The 27,489-nt window shown below is 46.6% G+C and overlaps 2 protein-coding genes across 5 annotated transcripts; one reads left to right on the top strand and one right to left on the bottom strand.

The window, feature by feature from the left end:
- Nucleotides 1-21,823, bottom strand: Vps16 (VPS16 core subunit of CORVET and HOPS complexes). 2 transcript variants are annotated; one of them, XM_034494247.2, is made up of 24 exons: nt 21,677-21,823; nt 6,020-6,108; nt 5,710-5,807; nt 5,497-5,625; nt 5,273-5,417; nt 5,039-5,154; nt 4,818-4,940; nt 4,622-4,677; nt 4,205-4,294; nt 4,015-4,109; nt 3,782-3,858; nt 3,328-3,459; nt 3,109-3,236; nt 2,946-2,981; nt 2,682-2,790; nt 2,391-2,525; nt 2,190-2,298; nt 1,987-2,084; nt 1,792-1,899; nt 1,443-1,520; nt 1,189-1,358; nt 1,011-1,107; nt 335-438; nt 1-221 (listed from the first exon to the last, which is right to left on the bottom strand). In XM_034494247.2, exons 1-24 carry the CDS (start codon nt 21,727-21,729, stop codon nt 77-79), a joined length of 2,520 nt encoding a protein of 839 aa, XP_034350138.1. In that variant the 5' UTR covers nt 21,730-21,823; the 3' UTR covers nt 1-76. The 2 variants fall into 2 exon arrangements, with proteins under 2 accessions (XP_034350138.1, XP_076785864.1); XM_076929749.1 differs by lacking the exons at nt 4,818-4,940; nt 5,039-5,154; nt 5,273-5,417; ... (2 more) ...; nt 6,020-6,108; nt 21,677-21,823 and having other exon boundaries at nt 4,592-4,653.
- On the top strand, nt 21,486-27,489 carry Pced1a (PC-esterase domain containing 1A). 3 transcript variants are annotated; one of them, XM_034494248.2, is made up of 8 exons: nt 21,486-21,631; nt 22,567-22,707; nt 23,233-23,312; nt 23,423-23,661; nt 23,752-23,902; nt 23,991-24,237; nt 26,548-26,808; nt 27,117-27,489. In XM_034494248.2, the coding sequence occupies exons 2-8, from the start codon at nt 22,584-22,586 to the stop codon at nt 27,362-27,364; spliced, it is 1,350 nt and encodes a 449-aa protein (XP_034350139.1). In that variant the 5' UTR covers nt 21,486-21,631; nt 22,567-22,583; the 3' UTR covers nt 27,365-27,489. The 3 variants fall into 3 exon arrangements, with proteins under 3 accessions (XP_034350139.1, XP_034350140.1, XP_076785865.1); XM_034494249.2 differs by lacking the exon at nt 21,486-21,631 and adding an exon at nt 21,809-22,270; XM_076929750.1 differs by lacking the exon at nt 21,486-21,631 and adding an exon at nt 22,269-22,413.

Raw genomic sequence — 27,489 nt, 5'->3', positions numbered from 1 at the left:
TTCCAAATTAGTATTCCAAATTTATTTACATCTGGACATCCCTGGGTTTTAACTAGCTCCCTTAAGGACAGGCACTTCACTTCTTCTGAGCTTGTGCTCTGGCCCGCTGAATCTTGTCAGCTATGGCCCCATCTGTAGCTCCAGTGCAGTGGGACAAAACAAGGCTCAGCTCGGTTTCATTCCGGTGCTCAATAGCCACATCTGCAGCCTGAGCCACGTCCCTGTGGTGCGAGCAGAAGGGGAGATGGCGTCAGGGCTGTTCAAGGGCACAGCCCTGTCTCCGCTCAGCCCTCTCTCCAGCCACCTCACACACAGAGGCCTGCATCTGACTTACCCGACAAGAAGCAAAGCCTTGACCTTTTGCTCAGGGCCCACACGGGAAGCGTACTTCTTGGCCTCGTGTTTGTTATGCTGCTTCATGCAGATCTCTACAAAGGGCTTTGCAAGACAGAGAAGACAAGCCTAGCCCTTCTTCCTCTCTCTCAGGAGCGGAAGCCCAGGAGACACTTGCCTATAGGTATTTTGTACAGTCAGTATATCTAGTCCCCTTCCCATCTGTGTAAAACAATATGGAGCATGCCATTATGATAGAAAGTAGCTAACCCAAAGACTTATCAGAGACTTGAAAAGAATCATCTTTACGCTTCTATTCTACTACCACCATCCCCACCACCAAGATACAGGTGTTCCTGCCTCCCTCCTTATGTCTGAAGCACCCCTCAATATCTTGGCCCTCCCTGCCCCTTCTGCCCTCAGGCACACAGTGGCCCCTGGAGTCTTTATGGGGTAAAGTAACTCTTCCCACTACTAGGTCAGGGGCAGGCTTGTGCCTATCCTCCAGAGTTCCCCACACAGTACATGTGTCTGCCCATGTTCACATGGCACAAGAAGCACTAGCTAAGAACACAGGACACTGGAATGGGTGCACAAATGGGCCACTGCCCTATCTCCCTTGCCTGCCAGGACTACTCTCTCACTAGTGGGAGGCCTAGGGAAGAGCCCTGCCTCACCAGGTAGCCAATCGGTGATTTCTTGCTCTTGGAAAACTTCTCCAGCTCCTCCCAATCTTCCAAATCTGCCAGGGCGGCCAGCTTTAACCACCAGAGCCTGTAGGAAAGCTGTACTCAGCCTAGGAACGAAGGAAGGCAAGGAGTCCCAGGACTACATATAGCTGAGATCCTCACCCACCTCTTGTCAGGGATGCGAAAGTCACGTGCCAGCTGCTCTGCCCGCTTGTTGTGGCCTCCAAGGATAAGAGTGGTGACTGTGTCATGTAGAGACAGGTCTAGGAACCTGCCCCCTAGCTCATCCTCTAGGCGTCGCTGTAGCCGCAAGAGCTTCATTTGATCCTCTGTGGCCTGGAGACCAGAACAAGGGGATCAAGGCCAAGAAAGGAAGACCGTGAAGGCAGGACAGGAAGCTCTTAGAAAAGGCAGTCAAACCTTGGCTGCAAACTCATTCTTGGCCTTGTAGAAGGCATCAGCTGCTGTTTGCAGAGCTGCCACTCGCCCTTCAATACGCTACAGACAAAGGGACGCTGAGGTCACAACACATTCATGAGCCTTGCCTCTGTCCACCCTTGCTCCTAGAGCCAGCCTTATCTACTAGGGGCACTCTTCCACTGTCCTAGAGACACTGGCTCCCTTGAGACCAGAGTCATATTCTGGCCTGATGTTCTCAGAGCCCCTCAACAGTTATGCCCAGAGAGGGTGTAACCAAATGCAGAGAGCTAGGGCTTTGATGAACAACCCAACTAAGCCAAAGGCCCCACCCTCCCTTTGGACCTCAGACCTCTTCAGCAGCATAGCTGGCTCTGATGTGGAAGCTGCCCAATTCCTGGTGATTGTCGTCCTGATTGTAAAGGTCCTTCAGAGTGTCTAGCTCCTGATGCTTACAGAACTGGGTCACGGGCAGAAGATTAGTCAGCAAAGTCAACTCAAAGGCTCAGAAGGCTCCAACCCTTTCTTCCCCTTGACACACATTTACCTGTCGATACAAACTCAGGGCCATGGGTTGGTTCCGGAGAGTCATGAAAAAGTCTCCTCGATTGAGTTCATTCTTCAGGTGCAACAACACTGTAAACACTGTGGATGATGAAGCAGGTGGGCCTCCAGCCCAGCTCTGCACCTGACTGGGCTCACTTACCTTATCATCCTAGTGCCTCCTGGCCCTCACCCATCCCTGCTCACCCAGGTCAGTGTCTCCACTCTCAATGGCCTTGCTCAGTGCTAGTTTGCTCCTCTTCATCTTCAGGAGAAGAGGTACCTGCTCCCCTGACCGTGGCTCATACTCCAGCAGCTGTGAAGTGGGGCAGAAGGCGAAGAGAGACACTTGTGTAAGGGCCTGGAACACCTACCCAGGGGTGTCTGGGAAAAGTAACACAACCACACCTTGATGGCCAGTTCAGTGCGGCCACAGCCATAGGCCCGCGCAGCAATGTCAGAGTATGAGACACCGGGCGTGTCACCCAGCTTCTGATTAATAGCCCGTGCTACATCTTCATCTGAGACATCTTTCTGCTGCACCTGTAAGTGTGTATGTGGGTGTCACACAAGTCTGGATGTCATCCCTTACCTGCCCAATCCTACAGGACCTCCATCAGAACCCACCCTCTATTTCCATGCTCTGGATTTCCTATATTTTGTCAGGGCCTGAGGTTACCTCATATCCCATGCTCTTGCCTTGTAGCAGGCCCAGTGGGCTAGGATCCTGCTGACACCTTGCACTTCAGGAAGGCGCAGGTACTCGCATATCTGGATAGCCAGGGGATAAAGCCTCCGCAACACAAGCCTAGCAGATAAAGGAGAAAGAGACAAAGTGTGAGGCAAAGTGAGGCCAAGCAGGCAGAATGGCCCTAGCCTGTCTTTGGCCTCCCAGAGTGCCCACCAGTCCCCACATGATATTACCCACCCTTGCCCTCCTATAGCACCCCTGGGCTTCTGTACCTGTCTAGCAGCACCTGGATGGTGAGCTGCTTGTATCTATATTTTCCTTGGTTAAGGATCAGTTGGTATAAGCCCTGTTTGTTAGAGATTTGCAGACTACATCTCCTGCCCCTTCCCCTGCCACGCCCAGCTGTAAACACCCTCATGCCATAAACAGGGATACTGGGTATAGGTCAGAGGGATCCCGATGTGGTAGTCCCTAATAGCATTGAGCACTCGAAGGTCCTGACACATGTGCACGAAGCTGTCAGGTGGAAATCTGTCAAGGAAACACTTTCCAAATGAAGCCGCCTGAAAACAACCAAATGGAAATGAACTTCCCTTGCTGCCCAGCCCACCCCATTTCCAACACATCCTCCCCCCAAACCCCCTCCAGACCAACCCTGAGCAGACTCTTTTGCATGTCTGGCTGGTGCTCATGTCCTGCAGCCTCAATGCACTGCTGCACAGCCTGGGTCAGCTGCCCCAATTCCTGGATCTCCCGCAGGTACTCATCTGCTTTCTGGCTCTCTTTCTGTGGAGAGAGAACCAGAGATGGAGCATCACAGAGACAGTCTCACTCTGGTCCCTAGCCTCATGGGACTGCACAGTTCGAATGGAAAGGTCTTGGAAAGAACCAACTTGAGCCTGTGTACAGTAGGGTTGCCTTGCCCTTCCTAGCCAGTTTACATGTGCTAGCCTTGGCCAGCTCAGGTCAGTGTCTTACCTAATCCCCTCCTGTCTGATAGCACCTGGCTTATCATGGGTGCTTAGGCAGGGGCAGAGGGCTGGTCTAGTCAGGAAAACAGAAAGGAAGAGGAGTATGTTGGGAATCTTAGAAGTTGCCCAGAAATTACCTCATATTCCTTCTGGGCCTCCAGCAGCAGTGCTCCAGGGGCCATTGAGGCAATTTTGAAGATCTCTTCACTGGCCACTAGAAGAGGAGTTTTTGAGTAGAAATAAAGCATGACAATTCTCAGTTCTGCTCCTAATACCCAGATCCCGTTTTAGACCATTGGCACAGGACAGTAGGTAGACTGTAGTCAGGAGCACCTGTCCTGGGTCACACTGTGTGCTTGTGGAGCCTCACCTGGGACTTCGTGTAGGAATTCATGGGTGCTTCGGGAGAAGATGCGGACCCCATCAAGCTCAGGCACTAAGTAGGAGTCCTCATCTAGCACAAACCTGAGTTTAGTCAAGGCTACTAAGAGCACCCAAAGATAGGGTAACCCCCTTTTCCCTCCCTCCCCCAGCCCACACAGGAAGCGTTCCAAGGATACTGAATGCTTTCAGGCGCATTGCCCACCACCATCAGCCGCCTCTCCCAGGCCACAACAACAGCCCTTTCCTTGCTTCGAGGACGGCTACACCTATGGGCAATATCATATACACACCTGGGACACTCAGGACATCAGGCCCATAGCCATGTCCTCTACATTCGTTGTACCCTTTTTTGGGGGACAGCCCTGAACATACTATGTCCTGGAGCCCCCTTCCCTGCCACATGCTGACCTATCTGTTTCCCTCCCACACCACCAGTCAAGTGGTGCAAAGAGGACAATGTTTTCCTTTAAGTGTGGCAGAGAAGAGAAGACCTAAGTTCCACTTAGTCTGGCCAGAAGACAGGATGACTCAAGCTATCCCAGGCAACAAGGCTATGTTCTAACCCCAAACTTGAAGAACGCCTCTGTCCTCACCAGACCATCTGCTTCGGGGGTGCCCGGATGTTGCAGTTGAACTCACACAGCTTCTCCTGAAACAGCACAGCATGTCATGGCCCTGTCCCAGCATCCTGCTCTTCACCAGTCATCCTGCTGCTGAAGAGCATGACCCTAGCCACAGCACACCTTCCCTGGACAAAGCACAGTATCCCTTGCTGCTCCAGAGCCACACCTTGAGTGATGCTGTCCCCATCCAGATGTGGCCCGTGTCTGTGAAGAGTGCCAGGTAACGATACGTGAAGGATACGGCCATCTGTAGGAAGCTGCTCACTCCTGGAGCTAGGCCAGCAGGTGTCTGGGGCAGGACCAGGGAGGAAACCAGATAAACTGACTTCTCAGTGCCTTCCTACTGGTTGACTAGCTCTTCCATTTCATTCCCACTTAGGTTCTCACCACTGCTGAGCAGGTAGCATGATCCAGAAGATAAAGATCAGGTCCTACAGCCAGAAGAATGTGTGTTACTCGATCGTGGCACAGTGTGGTCCAACATGAGGGTGCACTCTGCAGACCTGTGACAGGGAAGATGAAACGTTGAAATGACCAGAGCCTAGAGTGTGTGCCTCTTCTGGTTCCAGTCTGAAAGCACGTCTGTGGCACTGAAGGGCTCCCTTAAGTATCAGGGCTTACCTGGCACCTCTGGCATCCGACGGAGTTTGAGGTCACCCACATTGGCACTCAGAGTAAAGCGATAGGCTCCTGTAAGGATGGCCACCCCAGAACCAAACTCAGTGTGGAAAATCCGGGCATCCAGGACACGGTTCTGAAGCACTTCCTAACAAGATGAACCATGGGTTGAGAAGTCCATAGATTAAGAGGTCCCCCTTCCCTCCTCAGGCTCCTGTGGCCCCTACATTGCCCATGCTGAAGTGCCTCCGGAAGTCTCCATGAAACCCATAAACTAGCACTGCACCGTCTTCTTGCACACAGAGCAGCTCCTCCTCAGCTGACCAGCCGAGGGCCACCACAGGCCCACTCTTCCACTGCAGGAGAGAGAAGTTCTCATGGCTTTCGTTAGAATCAGCCAGCCCTGCCCATCACACAGTAGGGATAGGTTCCACGCTCACCAGCAAGTTAGCCACTAGGACGCCAGAAGCAGTGTAGATCTCCAGTACTGGCCGCACGCTGGCAGCTTTCTCTTTTCTCCAACAGTTCTTCAGGAGTGCTGCAATTTGAGAAAAGACTTCTTTCTGTCCTAGAACCTCGGGCCTCATGTAAGGCAAGCCTCTTGGATTATTTACCCAGGCTCAGCCCGTGGAAACTGAACCTCGTGAGAACCCAAATTCAAAATATTTAGAAGGTGGATTGGCAGAGAACAACCTGAAAGCAACCCCCCAGGAGCCCACGGTAAGTAGCAGTAACAGAGGAGGAGCATACCAATGGGACCCCCATAGGGTGCAGCAGCCACCAGGCAATCCTTGAGCTCTTCCTGCAGGGCCCAGTCCATGCTGTACAGCTCATACTTCCTACTCACAGAGATAAACAGAGATTAGTGTCCTCCTCATCCTGTATCTAGACAGAATAAGCTCAGAGGAATGCCGAAGCTACTGTTTATCCTCTGCATAAGTGGAGGAGAGGCCTCCCTCCCCTGCATGAGAGACAGCATAGGGTATCCACAAGGAAAGATATAGTTTTTGAGTCAAGTGTCCACTATTAGCAGGAGCATCTGAGATGGGAAGGTTATCTATAAGACACTGAAATGGTGCCAAGGTATGGTGCTGGCTCTGCCTGGAACCAGTAGGAGAGTGAGACCTTCAGAGGCCTACCTATTGAATAGGAGGCCTCTTTTATTTCAGGTTCTGCTCTTTATGCCTAAGGGTCAAGCTAGAGTTCTAGATAAAGTTAGTTTTAGAAGCACCGAGTTCAGTGTCTGAAAGATGATACCCAAAATGAGCTCTTCCAAGAGATACAGCTGGGGGAGTCCTGGATGATGACATTCTGTGACTCCTGGCTTGTGGGAGGTGACAAAATCACAAGCAAGAAGAGAAGCCTGCAGCCCTAGGTGTGTTCATGAATGCATGCTGCAACCCTAGGTGTGTACATAAATGCATGCTGCAACCCTAGTGTGTTCATGAATGCATGCTGCAACCCTCGTGTGTTCATGAATGCATGCTGCAACCCTAGTGTGTTCATGAATGCATGCTGCAACCCTAGGTGTGTACATGAATGCATGCTGCAACCCTAGTGTGTTCATGAATGCATGCTGCAACCCTCGTGTGTTCATGAATGCATGCTGCAACCCTCGTGTGTTCATGAATGCATGCTGCAACCCTCGTGTGTTCATGAATGCATGCTGCAACCCTCGTGTGTTCATGAATGCATGCTGCAACCCTCGTGTGTTCATGAATGCATGCTGCAACCCTCGTGTGTTCATGAATGCATGCTGCAACCCTAGTGTGTTCATGAATGCATGCTGCAACACTAGTGTGTTCATGAATGCATGCTGCAACACTAGTGTGTTCATGAATGCATGCTGCAACACTAGTGTGTGCATGAATGCATGCTGCAACACTAGTGTGTGCATGAATGCATGCTGCAACACTAGTGTGTGCATGAATGCATGCTGCCTGGAAAAGGTTTAAGGCTTCAAACATGCTAACACTGGATGCCTGGAAGAGTGGGAAAGGGACAGAGAAAAGTGGATGTTATTCTAGAACATCAAAAGAAAACACAAATAGGGCTGGAGAGATGGCTCAATAGTTAAGAGCACCATCTGCTCTTCCAAAGGTCCTGAGTTCAATTCCCAGCAACCATATAGTAATGAGATCTGATGCCCTCTTCTGGTGTGTCTGAAGACAGCGACAGTGTACTCACATACATAAAATAAATAAATATTTAAAGAAAGAAAGAAAGAAAGAAAGAAAGAAAGAAAGAAAGAAAGAAAGAAAGAAAACACAAATAAAGAAATCATGTTTGTATATCTCAGTGGTTTCTAATTAACATCAGGAACATGCCCACCATTGCATCTGACACCCCCCGGGGGCTCTAGCCAAAATAATTTAAGGAAATAATGAACAAACTAAATCAGGCACGGGTGTTCACACCTGGAAGCCTAGAACTTGAGAGGCTATAGCAGAAATATTATTTCAAAGTTCAAGGTCAACCTGGACAAAACTGTTTCCAGATCAAATCTGAACTTCAGAATGAGACCCTGTCTCAACTTCTTCCCGGCATAGAAGCCTTTGACATGTATTTTAGAGAAAGAACAAAGCTGTTACTAAGAATTGTGCACCCATCATTTTAAAATATGAAATGTTTTGTGTAATGGGTGTTCTTGGTTGTCAACTTGATTACCTGTAGAATTAACTTAAAACCCAAATGGCTGGGTGTCCCTGCCTGAGCTGCCCCACGCTTGGGGGCCAGAATATTGCGGACTACTCTATCAATGTTTGAACCAGCACTGCCAAAAGCCTTGGGGGCTAAATTGTTAGAGCCTGCACTGCCCCAAACTGCTTCGGTCCACGGGTGGGGGTTCAGCAAGAGAGAGAGTGAGAACGGACTCGAAGAATGGAGACCAGACAGAGTGTGATTCAATTCCGTTTATTCTTCAGTCTCTCTTCTTCTCTCCAAGTCCCTAGTTCCTAGTCCCTAGTGCCTCCAAGTTCTAAGTTACTTCTTCTAAGTGCTAAGTGCCTAATGTCTAATTCCAAGTTCTTCCTCCAAGTGCCAAGTACCTAATACCTAATAATAATCTCTTCTGAGTTCTCTAGTCCAGGTGTCTTCTTTCTCAATGCCGAATTCCTACTCCAAGTTGTACTGAACTCTTCGGTCTGCCTCTGCCTTTTATATGACTCACTTCTAAGCCACGCCTAAGTCACACCTTTAAGTCATGCCCTTAGGCCTTGTCTCTAAATCTGATCCCTAAATCATGCCCTTAAGTGACACACCTTTAAGTCTCACACACCCAAGGGAAAATCCTGGGTATCTAAAACAAGATGTTATCAGAGTGTGCTCAGCTGTTGTAGGCTGATGTAATCACGTCTCTTATCAGGGTATATGGCTCAAGATGGCTGCAAGGATGTTAGCCGCCTTCTGTGGCTCCCCACAGCTGGGCATACCTGTGATTTTTTTTTTCTTTTCTTTTCCTTTTTTATTTTTTTTTGGTTTTTCGAGACAGTGTGATTTTTTTTCTTAATTAGATCATTTGAAGTGGGAAGATCCACTTCTAACCTGGCTTTCTGAGGTGGGAAGTTCCACCTTTAATCTGGACCACACCTTCAGCTGGAAGCCTATATAAAGGACATGGAAGACCTAAGCTCTCTCTCTTTGCCTGCTTGCTCTTGTTCTCACTAGCAAGTCCATTTCTTCATTGGTGCTAGAGGCTACATCTTCTGGATTCCAGAATCTACTGAAGACCAGCTGAGACAATCAGCCTGATGGACTGAGCAACTACTGGATTCTTGGACCTTTCATTTATAGGCAGCCATTATTAGATTAGCTGGTGTCTGTAAGCCATTCTGATAAATCCCATGATTATATTTATATGTTTTAAATAAATATTATAACAAATAAATAGTAAATAATATACATATATTATATATTTATCTATCCATCTATCTATATATGTACCTATCTATATCTAGCTATACATGTATATATTTAATATATAAATATGGATTTATTCTACAAATCCTGTTCCTCTAGAGAGAACCCTGAGTAATACACTTTGAAATGTGAATTTTCTTGAGTGTTGTTTCAGATTTGAGTTGCAGATTAGATGATAAACTAGCTAAGTCTACACAAATAGTCTAAATTACAAAGAACCCTGAAATATAAAATACTTATAAATTTTAGTTTAAGGTTTTTTGGGTTTTGTTTGTTTCCCTGAGGGACAGTTAGCAAAGCAGTTTATAGGACAGTAAGAGAACTCATCAGGACAATGAACAAATACCAGTCCAAGTTTGTATGGCAAGACATTTCCATTCACAGTGAGACTCATGTAGAATGAGAAAAGGAGGGAGGGTGAGGAGGGGGAGAGGATCAAGCAAGCACTTTCAACCTGTTTTTGGTTTTGTTTTGAGACAGGCTCTTACTGGCTGCCCTGCTTCTTGCTATATACCCCAGGCTAGCCTAGAATTCACAGCTTAATTTGCCAAGTACTGGAATAAAAGTATACACGTATGATATCTGGTTTATAAATTTTAACTTTTAAAAACTCTAGTAATATCAGGCATAGCAGCACATGCCTTTAACCCCAGAATTTAGGGGGCAGAGGCAGGAGGATCTCCGTTTGAGGCCAGCCTAGAGTACACAGCATGTTCTAGACTAGCCAGGGAACACAAGCCTTGTCTTAAATAAAATAAATTCATATTTAAAAATTAACAATATTCGAGTTATGATGGCAATAAAACTTTAAAGATATTTAAAAATCTTGAGAAATGAGGCTGAGGAGATGGCTCAGTGGTTAAGAGCATTGACTGTTCTTCCAGAGGTCCTGAGTTCAATTCCCAGCAACCACATGGTGGCTCACAACCATCTGTAATGGGATCCAATGCCCTCTTCTGGTATGTCTGAAACAGCTATAGTGTCTTCACATTCATAAAATATTCACTCACATTCATAAAATAGACAAATCTTTTTTTTTAATTATGAAAAATGTAATAAAATCATACCAAATTGTCCTCAAGAATACAGAAGACATGATAAATATTGTAAGATGACCCACAAATGCACAATAATTCTGACAAAAAATACTTCCTGATGTTTTCTTTATAGATATGCATGCACTGAGTCTAAAGTTCACAGTTGGAAAAGGGATTCTTGGAAACAGAAAATAATGAAAAGTATTTAAGATCATTAAAAAATGTTAAGAATATACACACACACATACATACATACATATATATATATATCAGATATAAAACATACTATATAAACTAAAGTTAATTTAAACTACTGTTTTGAGATAGGAATAAGCAAACAGGTGAGGGGCTGGAGAGATAGCTCATGGTTAAGAGCTCATGCTAGTCATAAGAACCCGAGTTCCGTTCCCAACCCCCAACACCATGTGGCTCACTAGCATCTGGGGCTCTAGCTCCAAGTGGCTTTATTACCTCTTCTGCATTGAGGGCACCTCCATGCACACAGCCTACCTACACCCTTTAGAAAAAAAAGTCAGTCCCAGCACTTGGGAGGCAGAGGCAGATGGATTTCTGAGTTCGAGGCCAGCCTGGTCTACAGAGTGAGTTCCAGGACAGCCAGGGCTATACAGAGAAACCCTGTCTCAAAAAAAAAAAAAAAAAAAAAAAAAAAAAGTCAGGTAGAGTGGTGTGGTGTACACTTTCAATCACAGAACTCTGAGACTTCAAGGTCAGCCTGGTCTACACAGGGCTAGTAAGACTGTGTCTCAAAAACAAAAACCTAAACAATCACCCCCCCTCCGCAAAAATTCAACAAATCAGCGAAAGAGAACAGTGTCCAGAAAAGACCTGGGAACTGAACATACTATAAAGATGGTGTTTCAGTTGGTACAAAATATCCTGGGGATGATGGTATTCTAGACTGACACTGCCATGCCTGCTTTGAGGATTGAGACCAGGACTTCATGCATTTTAGACAAGCACTCTAACAACTGAGCTAATTCCCTGGCCTGGTCCACCTGTTCTTTCTTTAAAAAACATTTTTACATTTTTGACTGAGTATGAGTTGTGCGTGCATGTTGTGTGAAGTCATAAGACAACTCTCAGGGGTTGGAGCTTTCCCCATCACGTAGGTTCTGGGGATAGAACTAAGTTCATTAGGCTTGATGACAAGTGCCCTTACCCAGCCACCTTGCTGGTACCTTGTTTAGTTCTTATAGAGAAAAACAAAATCACTTTATCCAACACCATTTGACTTAGCCCAAACCTAGAAAACACTTATTAAATGCCCACAAAACCAAGACTAATTAAATAGACTGTAGTGTGCCGTTCTGGAGAATGTTCTGTGGACACTTATCTGTGGGCCTTGACTAAATGACCTCTGACAGATCTGGCCAAGTAAACAAGCTATAAAGTAGCATAAAGTGTATGAGCTTCCTTTATTAATTTATTTACATATTATTTATGGATTAATTTTTTAAACTTAAAAAAATTATGTTTGCCTACAAATATGTATATGCATCACATATGTATCTTCTGGGCTGCCTACAGATGTCAGAAAAGGGTGCTGGATTCCCTGGAACTGGAGTTACAAACAGTTGTTAACCACTTGATGCTGAGAATCAAACCTGCATCCTCTGGAAGAGCAACCAGTGCTCTTAAGCACTAAGCCCTCTCTCCAGCAATCCTCTTCCCCTTTTGATAATACACAGGGTCTCCCTAAAGCTTGCTGTGTAACTTAGGCTGGCCTTGAACTTGCAGTAATCATCCCACTTCTGCTTTGAAGTACTGAGGTTACAAGCATGCGCTAAATATAACCAGCTGGGCCCATTTATTTAATAATAAAAATAATGTATTTTTGATAAGTATATTTGTATATTTTCACACTTGTATGCAAATACATAGAAAAATTTGGAGTTTTCCACAGGAAGCCAAAAACAGTGAAGGGTGGTGAACGGAAAGGCTTGAAGAAGAATCATTTATTTTTATCCTATATACTTTGCTATTATGTGAGTTTTAGAAATTAACAACTTGGGGCTGGAGACATGGCTCAGTGGTCAAGAGACTGGCTGTTCTTGCAGAGGACCTGGGTTCAGTTCCCAGCATGGTGAGACACATGGTGGCTCACATCTGTCTATAATTCCAGTTCTAGAGGAGCTAACACTTTTCTGGCCTCCATGGGCATCAGGCATGTACACAGTACACAGATATACATGTTGGCAAAACACCCATGCACATAAAAATAAAAATTAAAAAATCGTTTAAAACATTAAAACTTTGCAGTTTGGGGACTTTGCTTCTAGACAGTGTCTTACCTTGTAGCTAAGACTGGCCTAAAACTCCCTAACTAGCCCAGGCTGCCCTCAACTCAAGCTGATCTTCCTGCTTCTATCTCCTCCATGCTAAGTCACATAGTGGCTTCAAGACTTTAAAGTACATACACATTTGATATTTTGTTACTAAATTCACTGAATGACAATATTGGAAAACATATTTTCATGTAGACCAAGCATGCTAGTTATAAAGTGATAGCCATTCATTCAGTTCCCAAATCACAAGTTGTACAGTAACAGCCATTATTCCTTAAGCCTTTCTTTCAGTAAGCCCAATATGAAGTTTCCTCAGTAGAGGGCGCTAAAACACTAGAACACCACTCAGGACAAGAACTTGAGTGCCTTCTGGTTTCAGCCAGCTATAGGGTAAGAGGACATCTGGTGGTGGCACTCAGCTGCAGTCATGTGTACACAACTGGGAAACACTGCTTAGGCCCTCATCACCTTCTCAGGGCTCTCTGCAGACACTGCACTCCAAGCCCTCTGCTCACATCAGGCCACCCATTTGTCTGTATACCTACATGTCTGATTATATACACACTCTGTATACAAGTACATTACTAATAACTTCCTTTACTTGCTCTACATCCAGCCTTTGGGTGTGGCTTGCCTTATGGATGCTGTGTTCCAGGTCTCCCATCCCTCCTTACACCTCCATTCTTATATGTTCCTATCATGTGTGGCTGCTAACTAAATCATGACCTGCAGGGCAAAAAGCTTCTATGACAGGTAATCTCCTGCGGCTATACAGTTGCTATTGCTAAAAATCAACACAATTTTAATTTTGTGAGTTTTTAAATTTACAACAGTTGAGTGTATCAGCATGCCATATCTCATGTGGAAGTTGGGGTACTGGTCAGGAAACAACGGGACACTGAAGCCTAAATAGGGTATGTAGTTAGGGCCAGCCCAGACGAAATTGACAATTTTGCAGCCTCTCTTCCTGGTGAAAGTAGCTTGTCTGCCATCTCTCATATCATCTTCCCCCAACCTGAAGACCTTATCGTAATCTCATTTGCAGTAGATGTGACAAAGGATTCCCTGGTCCAAGTGCTGAGTATTTAAAACTAGTCTCCACTATGGCACTATGCTGAAGGGTCTAACCTGCAAGATGCCAACACTGGGCTCTGAAGAGGCAGAGATTTGTTGTTAGCGGAACAGATAACTATTCTCAGTAGATTTACCTTTCTTGCCTAGACTGCGTTTGCCGGGACCCAGAATCTCTTGACTAATAGAATGCTTTATTCACCATTGCAGCATTCTGCAAAGCATTGTATCTTATCAAAGGGCCCATATCACAACACAATGTTAAGTTGGCTCGGGGTCACAGAACCAACTGGCCTTGCCATATATTCCAACACCCGCAAGAAGCAATGGAATGTGTCAAACATATGCAGCTGTGATAAATATCTAAAACAGTGTCAAGGAGGAAATATTTGCTTTGGCTCACAGCATCCATGGTGGTCTGAGTGACACCAGTTCCTACAGGTTTATAGGATTTGAATGTTTGGTCCAGGGTTTGTGGAACTGTTTTGAGAAGGATTAAGAAGAGTGGCTTTGTTGGAGGAGATGCATCACTGGGGACTGGCTTTGAGGTTTCAAAAGCCCACATCAGGCCTATTCTTGCTCTCTCTGCCTATAATTTGTGGGTTATAATGTAAACTCATAGCTACTGCCCCAGCACCATGACTGTCTGCCTGCTGCCATGCTTCCCTTCATAACGGTCATGGACTCACCCTCTGAAATTGTAAGCAAGCTTGTAACTCTTTTATAAGTTGCCTTTGTCATGTTACCTCTTCACAGCAATAGAAAAGTAACTGAGTATGAAAGGCTTCAGTGCAAGGTCAGACTTTGGGTGTGAGAAAAGGAGAACATCATGGTGTCAAGAGCACATGGTGTGGCTGCTTACGAAAGCCAGGAAGCAGAGAGACAGAAAAGGGTTGGACACAAGATCTATCTTTCTGCTATATGCCACCAGATACTCACTTCCTACAACGAGACCCCAGCTTCCCCAGTTCTACTATGTCCCAACACTACTTCAACGTTGAATCCATCAATGTAATAACCACTGATTAGGTCAGAGCCACCATGATCTATCTAACTGCTTCACCCCAAACCTAGCTAGCAACCAAGCTCCCCAAACATACAGTTTGTGGTGATAATTTCATATCCAAACCACAGCACCTAGTTAACAAATTATAAGATTACAGCACAAACTGGAAGTAAACTACCTTAGAGGAATGGATTCTGTCTTACGCTTCCAATCAGAGACTATTACAAGGCAGTTTCCTCCACCTCGTCAAAGGTTGGAAGTGAGAGTAGCTCGTTAGTAGTAGCTTCTCACTCTGGGAACTGGGATCTGTTGGCTTGCAGAGCTGAGCCTTCAAGGGGCAAATGCCTCCATCAGGAGTTGCAACAACTGAGTTACTGAATGCCTCTTTGCCACCTTGAGCTGCTCTGCCACAGGGGCTTTAATTTACTAGTTAAAGGGGATTATTCTGCTTAAAGGGGGAACTACATTGGCAAGAAGGACTATGTCTAAAACCCAGGGACTCCTCCATGGCATCTCTTTATGTTTTCATGCCCAATGAGAACAGTCCATGAAAACCTTCAGAAACCAAGCACCACAGCATGAGAGGAATGAAGGCTCAGTCGCTCTATTATGGAAGAAAACAAGGGCAAAGGATGTGGTGGCTAAGGGCAAGCAAAGTTACAGCTGCAGGGGATATGCAGGTGCACATGAAAGCGGTAGATCTCAACCATGACTTTATAACTGACTTGTTATATGTACATATGGACACATTTGCCTCTCTTCCTCTCTTTCGGATTTTTACTTTTGATGCTGGCATACGGTGTATAGAAGGCAGGGGACAGGGACATACCTATACAAGGGAGTATTTCTTCAGTGAGTCAAGAGAGCTAGTTTGGTCGGGCAAAATCTAGGCATTTCCATGCAACTAACTTCAGTTTTTCTGGAAGGTACAAGGTGAAATTATGGGGTGTATGTGTGTGTGTGTGTGTGTGTGTGTATAAGAAGGCTTCAATTTTCAGTATTTCTGAAGTATCTGAACCACTCACAATTGTTTTATCATGTGATCTTTCACACATTGCGCCTTTATGGTGAATATAGGATGACTCCACAAAACAAGATCATAGGAGTCCAGATAAAACTGGGAGCATGGGTCTGTAGTAGTCACAACCTGCCCACTGCAAAACATTTACATTAGCACTCTGCAGCCTTGGCACAGGTAGAGAGATAGTTCAATATCAGCAAGAGGTAACACAGGACAAAAAATAAGGCTGTTAGAGAAAAGAGAAGAACAAAAATGAAGTAAGTAACCACAGCTGTCCTCCTAGCGAGACAAGGAGAAAACACGTCTATAAAAGAGGGTTCTACATGCTTGAGAAGGTTTTGGAATTGTATGAATTAAATCCTGGGGAGGTAGTGCAGTTCTGGACATGCACGGAGTGGGGTGGGACAAGCAGGAAGAGGCTAAGAAGGATATAATCACTTGAGTACAAATTGCTGGAACTGTGAAGCTAAGTACTCACTTATGCTGCCCTAGAAAGCAGCAAGGGCTGGGATACACAGGAGGCCACTGGACCAAACTTCCAAACAATCTCTGAGGAATGTGGTCCAGGGGTTCAACAGCAACAAAGACCAGGAGGGAGGATGAAGCGCCATACATAAAGGAACTAATGGCACACAGGAGGAAGGTAGGGGAAAGGAAAGCAACAATGGCTGGATCACCTCCCAAAGCCTTCGAGGTAGATAATAGGGACGATATATGCTATGTCTCTTGGGTGGCATGGGTACAGACTGGCAACATGGAGGCAGCCGCTCGGGAAAGCCTACTGGTACAGCTTCCATGAGGACAGGTCACCCCTCAATGTAGAAGGCTAGTTACACCCATCTCTTCCACTCTCTCATCCCAGAAATGGAAGTCTCCTGAGGAGGAGCAATGAATGGATCCTAGATTCTAATCTGGGAAGCCATAAAACCTAGTAAGTACTTCCGGAAGCCTCCATTCCAGCTCCTGCAGGAATCAATAAAGAAATCTTGTAGCCATGCAAATAAACTTCTGGAGAAGCACTGTCTTCCACAGTGGGAGAAGAGCCCTGCGTGCAACAGGCCAGGGCAGCCCTGAGTGGGTATATCACATCTAGGATTATGGAACAATCGAACAATCTGTAGTCCCTAAAGAGGGCCCTCTATCATTTCCAAACTCCTCTGCTTCCAACTAACTCAGAGCTCAAAGCTACTCAAGGATTCTTGAGTACTGCAGCTTGTTTGTAAAATGGCGCAGCTGCTATTGTGGAAGACAGTATGGCAGCTCTAAAAGTGTAAACAGAATTGCCAGACAATCCAGTAATTCTATTTCTGTGTATGCACCCAGAAGAACTGAAACAGAAACAGAGTCTGAAAGAGGGGTTTTGTTGCTTATTTCCTGCATGTCCTCCCACATACGAAGCATGTACTCTATTTAAAGAGATGTCTGTCCACCTGTGACTACAAGAGTGTTATTCTCCAGAGCCAGGGTGACAGCAGCATTGCTATCTATGTCCAATGGCTTCCTGGCACTGGAATCCAGGGTCCACTTATTGCTGCTGACAAGATTTCTGTTTCTGAGACCTGGGTCGAGAGAAGAAAACTGTAGCTAGGCTTTACCATTGAGTACATAGCCTGTCCTCATGAAATCTTTTCAGAGAGGCTGCCATCCAATCAGCCCATCTGTACCTCAGGTCACTGAAAGAACAGATAAGAAAAATGTAGTATGTAATACAACAAAAAAAAAAATAAAGAAATTATGACACATGCTATAACATCAACCTTGGAGATATTATATTAAGTCAGATATTCCAGTCACAAAAAGACAAACAATAGATTTCATTCACATGAGTTACCAAGCATCATCAAATCCAGAGAAAGAGAAAGAAAGTATTACTTACTTAATGGGGAGTTGCTATTTAATAGGTATAGAATTTTTTGATGAAAAAAAATTTACATTGGTTGTGCACCACAATAAATATATTCAACACTATTGAACGGTAATTAAAAAATGGTTAAGAGGAAAGGCTGGGAAAATAACTCAAGTGGCAGAATGCTTGTCCAGCATGCATGAAGCCCTGGTTCAACCCCAGTACTGGATAAACTAGGCATGATCATATCCATAGCATTTGACAGGTAGAAGCAGGAAGGCCAGAAGGTCATCCTGGGCTATATGAGATCCTGTTTCAAAAACCATAACCAAGGATGGCTGCGAAGGCAGCTTAGCAGTTAAGAGCACTGGCTATTTTTCCAGAGTATCCGGGTTCAATTCCCACCTACCCCCACCATGTTGCCTTAGAAATGTCTATAAAATCAATTTCAAGGGGTCTTATGATCTTTTCGGGCCCCTGTGAGCAACGCACTAATGAGGCACACAGGCACACATGTAAACAGAACACTCACACATAAAAAAAATTTTTTTTTTAAATTTTAAGTAGTGGTATTTTCTCTAAAAACAAGGCAAAACAAAAAAATAAGATGATACATTTTGTTATATTTAATGATGTTTTTACTAAATACTCATATTTATTCAAAACTATAATACTAAAATAACTTCCTTCCCTTTTAAGGAAAACAAAAGGGGGGGGAGAAAGAAAAGAAAAAACCTTACGAGAATAAATTCAGGGTATAAAAACGCATCATCACTTCCTCCTTTCACAAAAATTTAACGATTGTGAACATGCACATGACTGGGGAGACAGCTAACTCATTTACTAACTCACTTGCTGCAAAAGTGAGACCTTGAGTTTCATCCCCAGCACACACATAAAAAGCCTGGCATGGTCGCCCATGTTTGTGAGTCCAGTACTGGGAGGTGGAGACAGGTGGATCTGTGGGGAATGCCCAGCCTAATCAGCAAGCCCTGGGCCCAGTGACAGACCTTGTCTTAAAAAACAGTGAATGGCTCCTTCTCCCCTGAGGAGCAACACCAACCCTCCCCCTTCTGTAAGAACTATGCACACCCACACACACCACAAAGCACAAATGTATACCACCCCAACGCACCCTTCAAAACAAGTCCATCCTCTTCTGGGCCAAGTTCCCTTTTCATGATTTTCAGCTAAGACACCAAACCATCCTTGATTACTTGCTTCCTCACAGCCCAAGTTCAGAATCCCCATTGTAACCATGATCAAAGGTTGAGTTTATCCTCTGGCTCATGGCTGGCTCTGAGCCCTATGAAGGTCAAGGGCGGAACCTGTCGTTATTTAACAACACACACTGAGTCTGACAAAGGCTGGATCAAACTAAAGAAGGAATCAGCTCAAGTTGCAGTTTTAGGATTAGAATGGCTAAATCTTTAGAACCTGGTGAGAGATGGTCACCATTTCTCCTTATGTTTCCAAATCCAGCAAGTTCCTGACAACACTAATTCCAGTGCAGACCCTGCCCTACATATGGGACTCAAGTGAAATGTCTTCACTTGTTGCCCATTCATCCACTTACTAGAGTCAGATTATGTCCAAGATGAACACATGAACTAAACCAAGTAACTATTTGTAAAACATTTTCACACTGGAGAATAAACTAGAAAATGCCCTTACATTTTCCTGTTTTAAAAAAAATCTGGAGCTGGGCATGGTGGCACACACCATTGATCCCAACACTCAGAAGGCAGAGACAGGCAGACCTCTGCGAGTTCCAGAACAGCCTAGTCTTCTAGTCCAGGCCAGCCAAAGCTGGTTACACTGAGAAACCCTGTCTCAAAAAACCACATACATACATACATACATGCATACATACATACATACATATCTGGGAGAGATGGCTCAGCTTTATAATGATACTTGCTGACTGAAGACCTGAGTTCAATAATGGTAGAGAGAACTAACTCCTACAAGTTGTCCTCTGACTTCCACATGTGTGTAGTGGCACATGGGCACCCCCTACACACACACACACACACACACACACACACTTAAAACTCCTATGTTTTGACCCACAGAGTCTATCACATATGTCTTTTGGGTGGGTTATGGGAAGCTTTTCAAAACAAGGTTTCTCTGTGTAGCCCTGGTTGTCCTGGAATTCACTCTGGCTAGCCTCAAACTCAGAGATCCGACTGCATCTGCTAAGATTAAAGGCGTGTGCCACCACTTGCAGAGCCTGTACTCTCCTTCCCTCAGCTTCCTCATAAGTAAGTTGGTATGAATCGTGATTCTAGTTCTATACGGTGATGGTACTTAAGAAACTATATACAAGTACTTAGCATAACATCCAGTACATAAGAAAGTCATTTTTGTTAGCAACTTAGGGCATATATATATCAGTCCCAGTAAGGCTTAACACTTTTAGTCATTTCTATGAGTTCAATACTTCTATGACTCACTCACATGTTTTGAAACATTATTTATGTATCATGAAACTAAAACTTCATAGAGTAAATAGAAGCTCTGTTGTAATGAGGTCATCTTTTCTATGCTCTGATTTTAAAAGTCTAGGGCGACAGGTATTTTAAAAAGTAATAGTTAATACTTTGTATTTATTTTTTTTTTAGCTTTTTAAATACATATTTTGGGACAGAGTCTCATCTTGCCAAGGCTTGGAGAGAGATAGATAGATAGATAGATAGATATCTCCAAAGCTGAATTGGCAATCCTAATCTTCCTGCCTCCACACCCCAAGTGCTGGGATTATGAGTGGGATACCACACTCTGCTCATTAGTATTTTCAGTTGCTTTGTATTGTACATGTGTCTAAGAGGAATCATGAATAAACCAATGTAAAAGATTTCTAAAAATGACCACTAGGCATCCTTTGTCTAGAAAATGCATCACATTGTAAATAACAAAATTTCATTTAAAAGTTTGGCTATGAGAAAGGTACACAGTTTTACTAGCAGAAGCAAAGTCTTCTATTGAAATAAGACACTGTCTTCTTTCATAATGCAATGTCTTTGTGATCTTCAAGTGCATCAGTAAAACATTCTATAGGGCAACGATTAGGATTTGTTTGTTTGTTGTTGTTTTGAGACAGGGTCTTACTATGTAGCCCTGTCTGGCCCTAACTAGACCAGGATGGCCTGGATCTCACGGAGTGCTGGGATTAAGAGGTGTGGGCCACCACAGGCGGACCAACTATTAGGTAACAGGCACTAGCCTAAATATGCATGGGAAATGGAAGTATTCTTAGCCCTCAAGGAGCTTAGCAGAAGAAACTCATACAAATATTGCCCTCGTGTGCCACATATAAAGACTCTACAACTGGACCTGTGAGGCACAAAGGACTCATTCTATTGCATGAAAACCAAGCAGGTCCTGAAAGATGAGCAACATTCTTCAGGGTGATAAAGAGGAAAATAGCAATGCCCATAGAAGGGACTATAGGACTGCAAACACACAAAGCCATGGAATTGCATGGTGTGATGAAGTCCTGCAATTCTGTGAAGCTGGAACATCCACGAATTGAAGAGGGTTGAAGTTAAATTGGAAACCGCTCAGAGAGAGACAAATAGAGGCTGACAGATTGATGAGCGTTCCACAAGCAGTTTGTACTTTATATCTTAAAACGAAATAAAGCCAACGAGACGGTAACCACTGTAATCACGTCACTAGTTTAAGCCTTGAGAAAGACCCACCACTAAGGCACTCTAATTCTAGTGGGCTGCCATTGCCTAGGGTTCCTCACTAGTGGTGCCCCAAGACTGAATTGCTGTTCAGCCCCTTCTCTCAGCTTTGGTCAGTACTGTCACCCCGCCCGCTGTGGCGATCCCGCCCTCCCGTGAGAGCCCCTGTGGTCTGACTTCAGCAGCAGTTTCCGGAAGGAGACTGGCACTCGCTGTCGCCGCGGGCGGCCTCCCTCAACTTGATCTGAGCATCCTTCTGGAGGCCAACAGACCTCGGTTTAGGGGTGGCTTCTGAGCTTGCCTCAGGTGGCGCAAAGGAAGGACCAGATTGCTGGCCCTAAAGTGCGTAAAGTGGCAAACGCTCGTGCGAGCCGCCATAGGGGCGGACGCCAGCACCCGTGGTGACCGGGACGAGCACCGCTGGCTCTGCCGGGAGGCTCAAGCCAGCATCAAACAAACACGGTAAGCTGGGCAGTGGGCCAGAAGGTGGGGCGGCGGGCGGCTCACCGGTAAAAGGCAGAGTCCCCGAGTGGATTCCAGTTCGCAGTGTAACAGTCCATGTCTAGTACAGCTGGCGGCTAGAGACGCGGAGGAAAAACCCGCCTAGCGCAAGCTCAGGCCGCACTTCCGCTTCCGCCCGTCGGGGTCACGTGATGAGGCCGCCATAGGGGCCATCAGCACTATGGGCAAGCTGTGCCCTCAGCCCATATCAGGGCTTCGCGCCCGCCCGAGTGGGCCTAGTCCTGATTCCTGTCCTCTACAGCAGCCAACCTCGCTGCCTTTCTGACTCCTACGGCGTCCGGGGTCGCATAGGGCGGGACATAGGTGACCGGAAGTGGGAGCCATGAGCATCTCCTGAAGCGCAGATGCTGGAGGCGTTGGCTGGACCACCGCAGCGCACGCATGGAGAGCGCTGGGCGTCGAGCTGTGTACCGACAGCTAATCTGGGAACCCGGGCTCTGTGGGGCAGGATCTTTACAGAACCCACCGCTCTCCAGGAGCATGGGAACATGACTCTAGGTCAGGAACCCGCTGCGGACAAGGCGCACGGCACCCGAACCTGCCCTACTGGCTGGTGAATCCCTGGAGTCCCGAAACTTGGTAACTGGCGCGAGCGGACGAGTGCGCACGCGCGGGGCCGCCGTTGACACGTGGCAGGGAGCAAGGGAGTCTGCCCGCGCGAAGCGCCATAGTATAGGACCACGGCCAAGTGACCCTCCTCCTTTCCTCCGAGTGTGATAAAGGCTGGTGCCGTCTTGAGATTCACCTTGCTGCCCCACTATCCTCCCTATTACTCAGAGCAGCCAGGGAGGGGCCATAGTGCACGGGTCATCTTGGAACAGACCCACCTACCTTGATTCTCTGCCCTCTATCAACTTATTGGCCTCTCCCTGCAGCTGGTGTCAGTGGCAGCATGGTCTTCTGTTTGGAAAACAAGATGCCGCACCGCCTGCTGGGGAGCGCCACGGTCCACTTCCATGCCTCGGAAGTCCAGCAGCTGCTACACAACAAGTTCGTGGTCATTTTGGGGGACTCCAGTGAGTGACCACTCTAGGATAACATTTCACAGCCCTGTATCTGCAGCCTTCCTTTGTCTGCACACCGCATTTCCATTTCAGACTTCTCCATCTCTTACTCTGTTTTAGAACACTAGACTGTATTTTTCTTTTTTAAATTCCCTGCATACCTTCCATGGGTGCCCTGGCATATATCATTTGTGCACTATTTTAGCCCATGTGTGTGGCATCTTTATAGCCCATGTGTGTGGCATCTTTATCTGTTGTTGCCTTCCATGCTGTGAGCTATGTTGGGTGTTTCCCTAGTGACTGGACCGACTTAATTTTACCAGTTGGTCTTTGGTCAGTGTACCTAAGCTGGAGGAGAGGGAAATAGCTGGAAGAAGCAGAGCCAGGGCTTTAAAACCTCATCTTTTCTTCTCTAAGCCAGCCCCTCCATGGAGCTGCTCTTGGAGAGCCAAGCCCTGGGAAACAAAGGCCTTCTTTTGGGAAGGTCTGGGAGAGGGTGAGGCCTACCTTAACCTTGGGATCCCTGTCTCCTTGCAGTCCAAAGAGCTGTGTATAAGGACCTGGTGCTTTTGCTCCAGAAAGACACACTGCTCACAGCTTCCCAGTTAAAAGCCAAGGTGAGAGAAACTTGGCAGCCATGCCAGTGTTGGGTGGGTGCAGACCCTGGCCTGAAAAGGACCACCTACCTGGCATGGATCTGACTGTCGGGGTGGGGGTGGGTGGGCAGGGGGAGCTGAGCTTTGAACAGGATCAGCTGGTGGCTGGGGGCCAGCTGGGAGAGCTGCACAACGGGACACAGTACCGAGAGGTCCGCCAGTTCTGCTCTGGTTCTGGCCACCACCTTGTGCGCTTCTACTTCCTCACCCGTGTTTACTCCGAGTACCTTGAGGACGTCTTGGAGGAGCTGTCATATGGACCTGCCCCTGACCTAGTGATCATCAACTCCTGCCTCTGGGATCTCTCCAGGTTCAGGCGGTGGGAGAGGGAAATACCCGTTGGAGGTGGAGGTATGGCAGCATTCCTGTACTCTTGCCCACCCTAAGTGTTACCCAACAGATATGGCCGCTGCTCAATGGAGAGCTACAGGGAGAACTTGGAACGAGTGTTTGTACGAATGGACCAGGTTTTGCCAGACTCTTGTCTGCTGGTGTGGAACTTGGCAATGCCTTTGGGGGAACGTGTCACTGGGGGTTTCCTCCTTCCAGAGGTGAGTGACTGGGACCCTTCTGGACAGGGGATAGAGTGGCTGGCTGGTAGATAGGAGACCCTCTTAGAGACTCTACTTTCTCAATTAGCTCCAGCCCCTGGCAGTCTCTCTGCGACAGGATGTGGTTGAGGGGAACTTCTACAGTGCTACTCTAGCCGGGAACCACTATTTCGACGTCCTCGATCTCCACTTCCATTTCCGGCATGCTGTACATCACCGACATCGAGACGGTATCCATTGGGACCAGCATGCACACCGCCACCTCTCACACTTACTTCTGACCCATGTGGCCGATGCCTGGGGTGTGGAGCTACCCAAACATGACCATCTCCCAGGTAAGCCCTCCCACAGAGTGGTTGGGTACTGGTATAGATAGGACCTTCAGAGCACAAGGCACAAAGAGAACCAAACAGAACAGAAGTACTTGTAGAAAGTAAGGGATCTCTTGAAGAACAGGTGTGGCTCCTGAATGTTCCTTTCTCGTTTCCTGGGAATGGTTAGATCACAGGAGTCACGTGGCTGTCCAACTTCCAGTTCTTGAGCTTTGTGATTCCTCCTGTGTACCTGAATGAACACGAGCAAGTACTGATTGCAAAAGGCAGGGCCAAAAGCCCCTACTCAATAGATTCATGGAAAAGAAATGAGACTGCTTCCAGGTAGTCCCAGGCACAGGAAGTGGGAAGACAGATAAGGAAAAAGGATGGTCAAGGCAGTGTCCCAGAGGCAAGCTCATCAGAGAAGTGAAAGGTAGAGTCAGCTAGCAGCTTGTTCAGCAGAACCCCAGTGTAACCTACAGTGTCTTTGCAAGTCTCAAGGTGGTAGGGTTAGTAGACAACAGCTGATAGCCTCTCAGCTCCACTTAGGGTCCCAGCTCGCTGGATCCAGCCTAGGGCAGTTCTCCACTGGCCCCACATAGTCACTGCTGTGGTCCTGAGTGCCACTCCTTCAGCTGGTTTTGGGATACTACTCTAATTGCATTCCTGCTGAGGTGTTCTCTGCTACGGATTGTTTGCTTGTTAGTCTCTCAGTCCCTGCCTGCCCACAAAGGAAACAGCATGGCTCATTTCCAGATCTGCTTCTCCCTTGCATCAGGTCACTTGATCCCTGTGCCAACACAAATGTGCTGTACAGTTAAGGACATCCTTGGCTACACAGCGACAGGAGTACAGCGTTTGCTGAATTGGAGAGAGGCATGAGTCATCTTAGATGCTGTTTGTTGCATCGCAGCAATAGGGGAACGTACAGCTTGTGGGGGACATAGAAAGAGCAGGAATAGAGGCAGACCACTGGGACTTAGTAGTAGCTAGGAGCTGGGACATTAGGAATGTGAACTGGGATGGATTATATACTGGTTCCATTTTCTTTGCTTTGCTCAATTAGAGAACTGGTCCTCAGTAAATAAAGGAATGTTTTAAAGGTTTAAAGGCTAGTCTGTGGTGCTTCGCAGCTTCTGATGCCATCTGAGAACTATGGATATAGCTAGAAATGTAGCTGAGTTGGTAGAGTGCTTGAAGTTGATAGCACGCATGAAGCCATGGGTTCAGTCTCCAGCACCATCTACAACCAAGCGTAGTGGTGCATGCTTGTAATTCTAGATCTTAGAAAGTCAAAACAGGAGTGTCAGCAGTTTAAGGACATCCTTGGCTACACAGTGAGTTTAAGGACATCCTTGGCTACACAGTGAGTTGAAGGCCAGCCTGCCATATGTAAGACCTTGTCTCAGGAAACAAAGGAATTAAGGCTGTTTAAAAAAAAAAAAAAAAAAAAAAACAAGAAAAAACTTGATTTGAAGTGGGAAGGAGAGCAAGCGAGTTTGATTAGGGCAGATGTGTGAGGGGCTGTGGGAATATTTGGGAGTCGTCAGGACCAGCAGAGGGAGAAGTGGAGCGTGGGAGTGTGAGCTAGGGAGGACAGCACAACCATGCTCACTTTGGATTGTCAGAGAACAGATTGATGGGCAGACAAAAGTAGTTGAGAATAGAAAGGTACTTTCAGGACAGGGTCTATTGTTGATGTCATGTGACTGTTGGAAAAAGGGGTTTGTTAAGTTCCATTTAGTAGGAAAATTATTGAAGACATGAAGGGTTTAAGAGTCAATACACGCTGGGCAGTGGTGGCGCACGCCTTTAATCCCAGCACTTGGGAGGCAGAGGCAGGTGGATTTCTGAGTTCGAGGCCAGCCTGGTCTACAGAGTGAGTTCCAGGAAAGCCAGGGCTACACAGAAAAACCCTGTCTCAAAAAAACAAAACAAAAAAAAGAAGAGTCAATACACAGTTGATGAGGGATTGAAATGGGGTGGGATATTCCCTGAGGTGGTTTAGAAGCAAACGAGGACTAGTTGGGAGGGGGAAGGAATGGATCTTTATATTTGACTTATTTAGTGTCCTATGGGAAGGACTTGGGAAGAAGAAAAAGCTACAGATACAGACACTAGGCAAGAGCAGGCATGAGGTCAGAACACAGGCAGACACGAGTACCAAGGGAAAAGGAGCACAGCTTGGTCTTGGCTTGAAGTGAAAGGGGTAAGGAAAGCTGCTGTCCTTGTTCTCCAAGAGGATGGAGTGGAGCTCTGGAAGTGTGGGTAGCCAGCATTTGGGGCAGCCGGGCTTCCCAGTCATATTTAACACAATCATTCCATTCCCAGACCCATGGATTGAGGACTGGCCAGAGGTGGATCATTCATTCCAGGGAAGCCATAAGCAGCCCCCAGACTTCAGGGAGAAGCCGGCCTTGCCCCTGCTCCCACCTTTCCATTTGCCTCCCCCCATGTCTCTTCCTTACCCACTTCAGCCCTCACCACCTCCCTTGTTCCCACCCCTGCCCAAGGATACCCCCTTTTCCCAAGGCCAGCCCTTTCCGCCCTGTGAATTCAAATACAATGCAATGGAGGACTTCTCGATGCCAGGTAGGTGCCTGACTTAGGTAGGTGCCTTTATAAGTCTCTGCTCGCACCTTTCCCAGCCTCCTTTGCACATTCTCCAGCCTAGCCACCTGTGTTCATGTGAGCTTAGGAATTGGTACAGCCTTTTGGGTTTAGTTACAGTAGTCCCTCAGATTGGAACAGCATTTGTAAATTTATTATTCTAGTCTGGTGGTAGGGGAAGTGGAATTCCCATTTTGCAGATAGGAAATGAAAGCCTAGATAAACTTAGCCCAGAAGAGTAGAGCTACCCGGTTGGAAACTTACTCTGATAATGACTGGTTCTTTTGTAGGATGTGGCCCTGGAATGAACTTTGTACCTGGCCCCCTGCCACCATCAGTCTCTGGCCCTGTCTCCCACGGTCAACACCGGGCCCCAGTGGTCCACCGGGGCAAGCCACGTTGTGTTCTGAACAACCCCTACCATGTACCAAGGATCAGGGGCCCATGCAGGCATCGACTCAGACACTCAGACAGACTGATCCACACATATAAACAGGACAGACGGGGACATGCTCACTCGGGAACATGGCCTGGGTAGGCAGGATCTTAGGTTGGGGCTAGAGATGCCAACGGCCCTGGAGGGTCTGCCTGATAACCTAGCTGTTGGGCTGGGGTGTTCTTGTCCATTGCTGATATCAATAAAAGCATGGAAGGACAGAGTGA

This window comes from Arvicanthis niloticus, chromosome 2, assembly GCF_011762505.2.
Source record: "Arvicanthis niloticus isolate mArvNil1 chromosome 2, mArvNil1.pat.X, whole genome shotgun sequence".
Classification (NCBI taxonomy): Eukaryota; Metazoa; Chordata; class Mammalia; order Rodentia; family Muridae; genus Arvicanthis; species Arvicanthis niloticus.
The sequence above is the reverse complement of the archived record's forward strand: the minus strand, read 5'-3'. Positions and strand labels throughout refer to the sequence as shown.

Bases quoted from the DNA above. Each gene is read 5' to 3' on its own strand.
- Vps16 (XM_034494247.2), bottom strand. From the start codon at position 21,729: ATGGACTGTTACACTGCGAACTGGAATCCACTCGGGGACTCTGCCTTT. The intron at 4,295-4,621 runs GTGAGGACAGAG...TATTGCCCATAG, and splicing joins CCCCCGAAGCAGATGGTCTG to GTGTAGCCGTCCTCGAAGCA. The intron at 2,085-2,189 runs GTGAGCAGGGAT...CATCATCCACAG, and splicing joins GAGTGGAGACACTGACCTGG to TGTTTACAGTGTTGTTGCAC.
- Pced1a (XM_034494248.2), top strand. From the start codon at position 22,584: ATGGTCTTCTGTTTGGAAAACAAGATGCCGCACCGCCTGCTGGGGAGC. The intron at 23,662-23,751 runs GTTCAGGCGGTG...GTTACCCAACAG, and splicing joins TGCCTCTGGGATCTCTCCAG to ATATGGCCGCTGCTCAATGG. The intron at 23,903-23,990 runs GTGAGTGACTGG...TTTCTCAATTAG, and splicing joins GGGGTTTCCTCCTTCCAGAG to CTCCAGCCCCTGGCAGTCTC.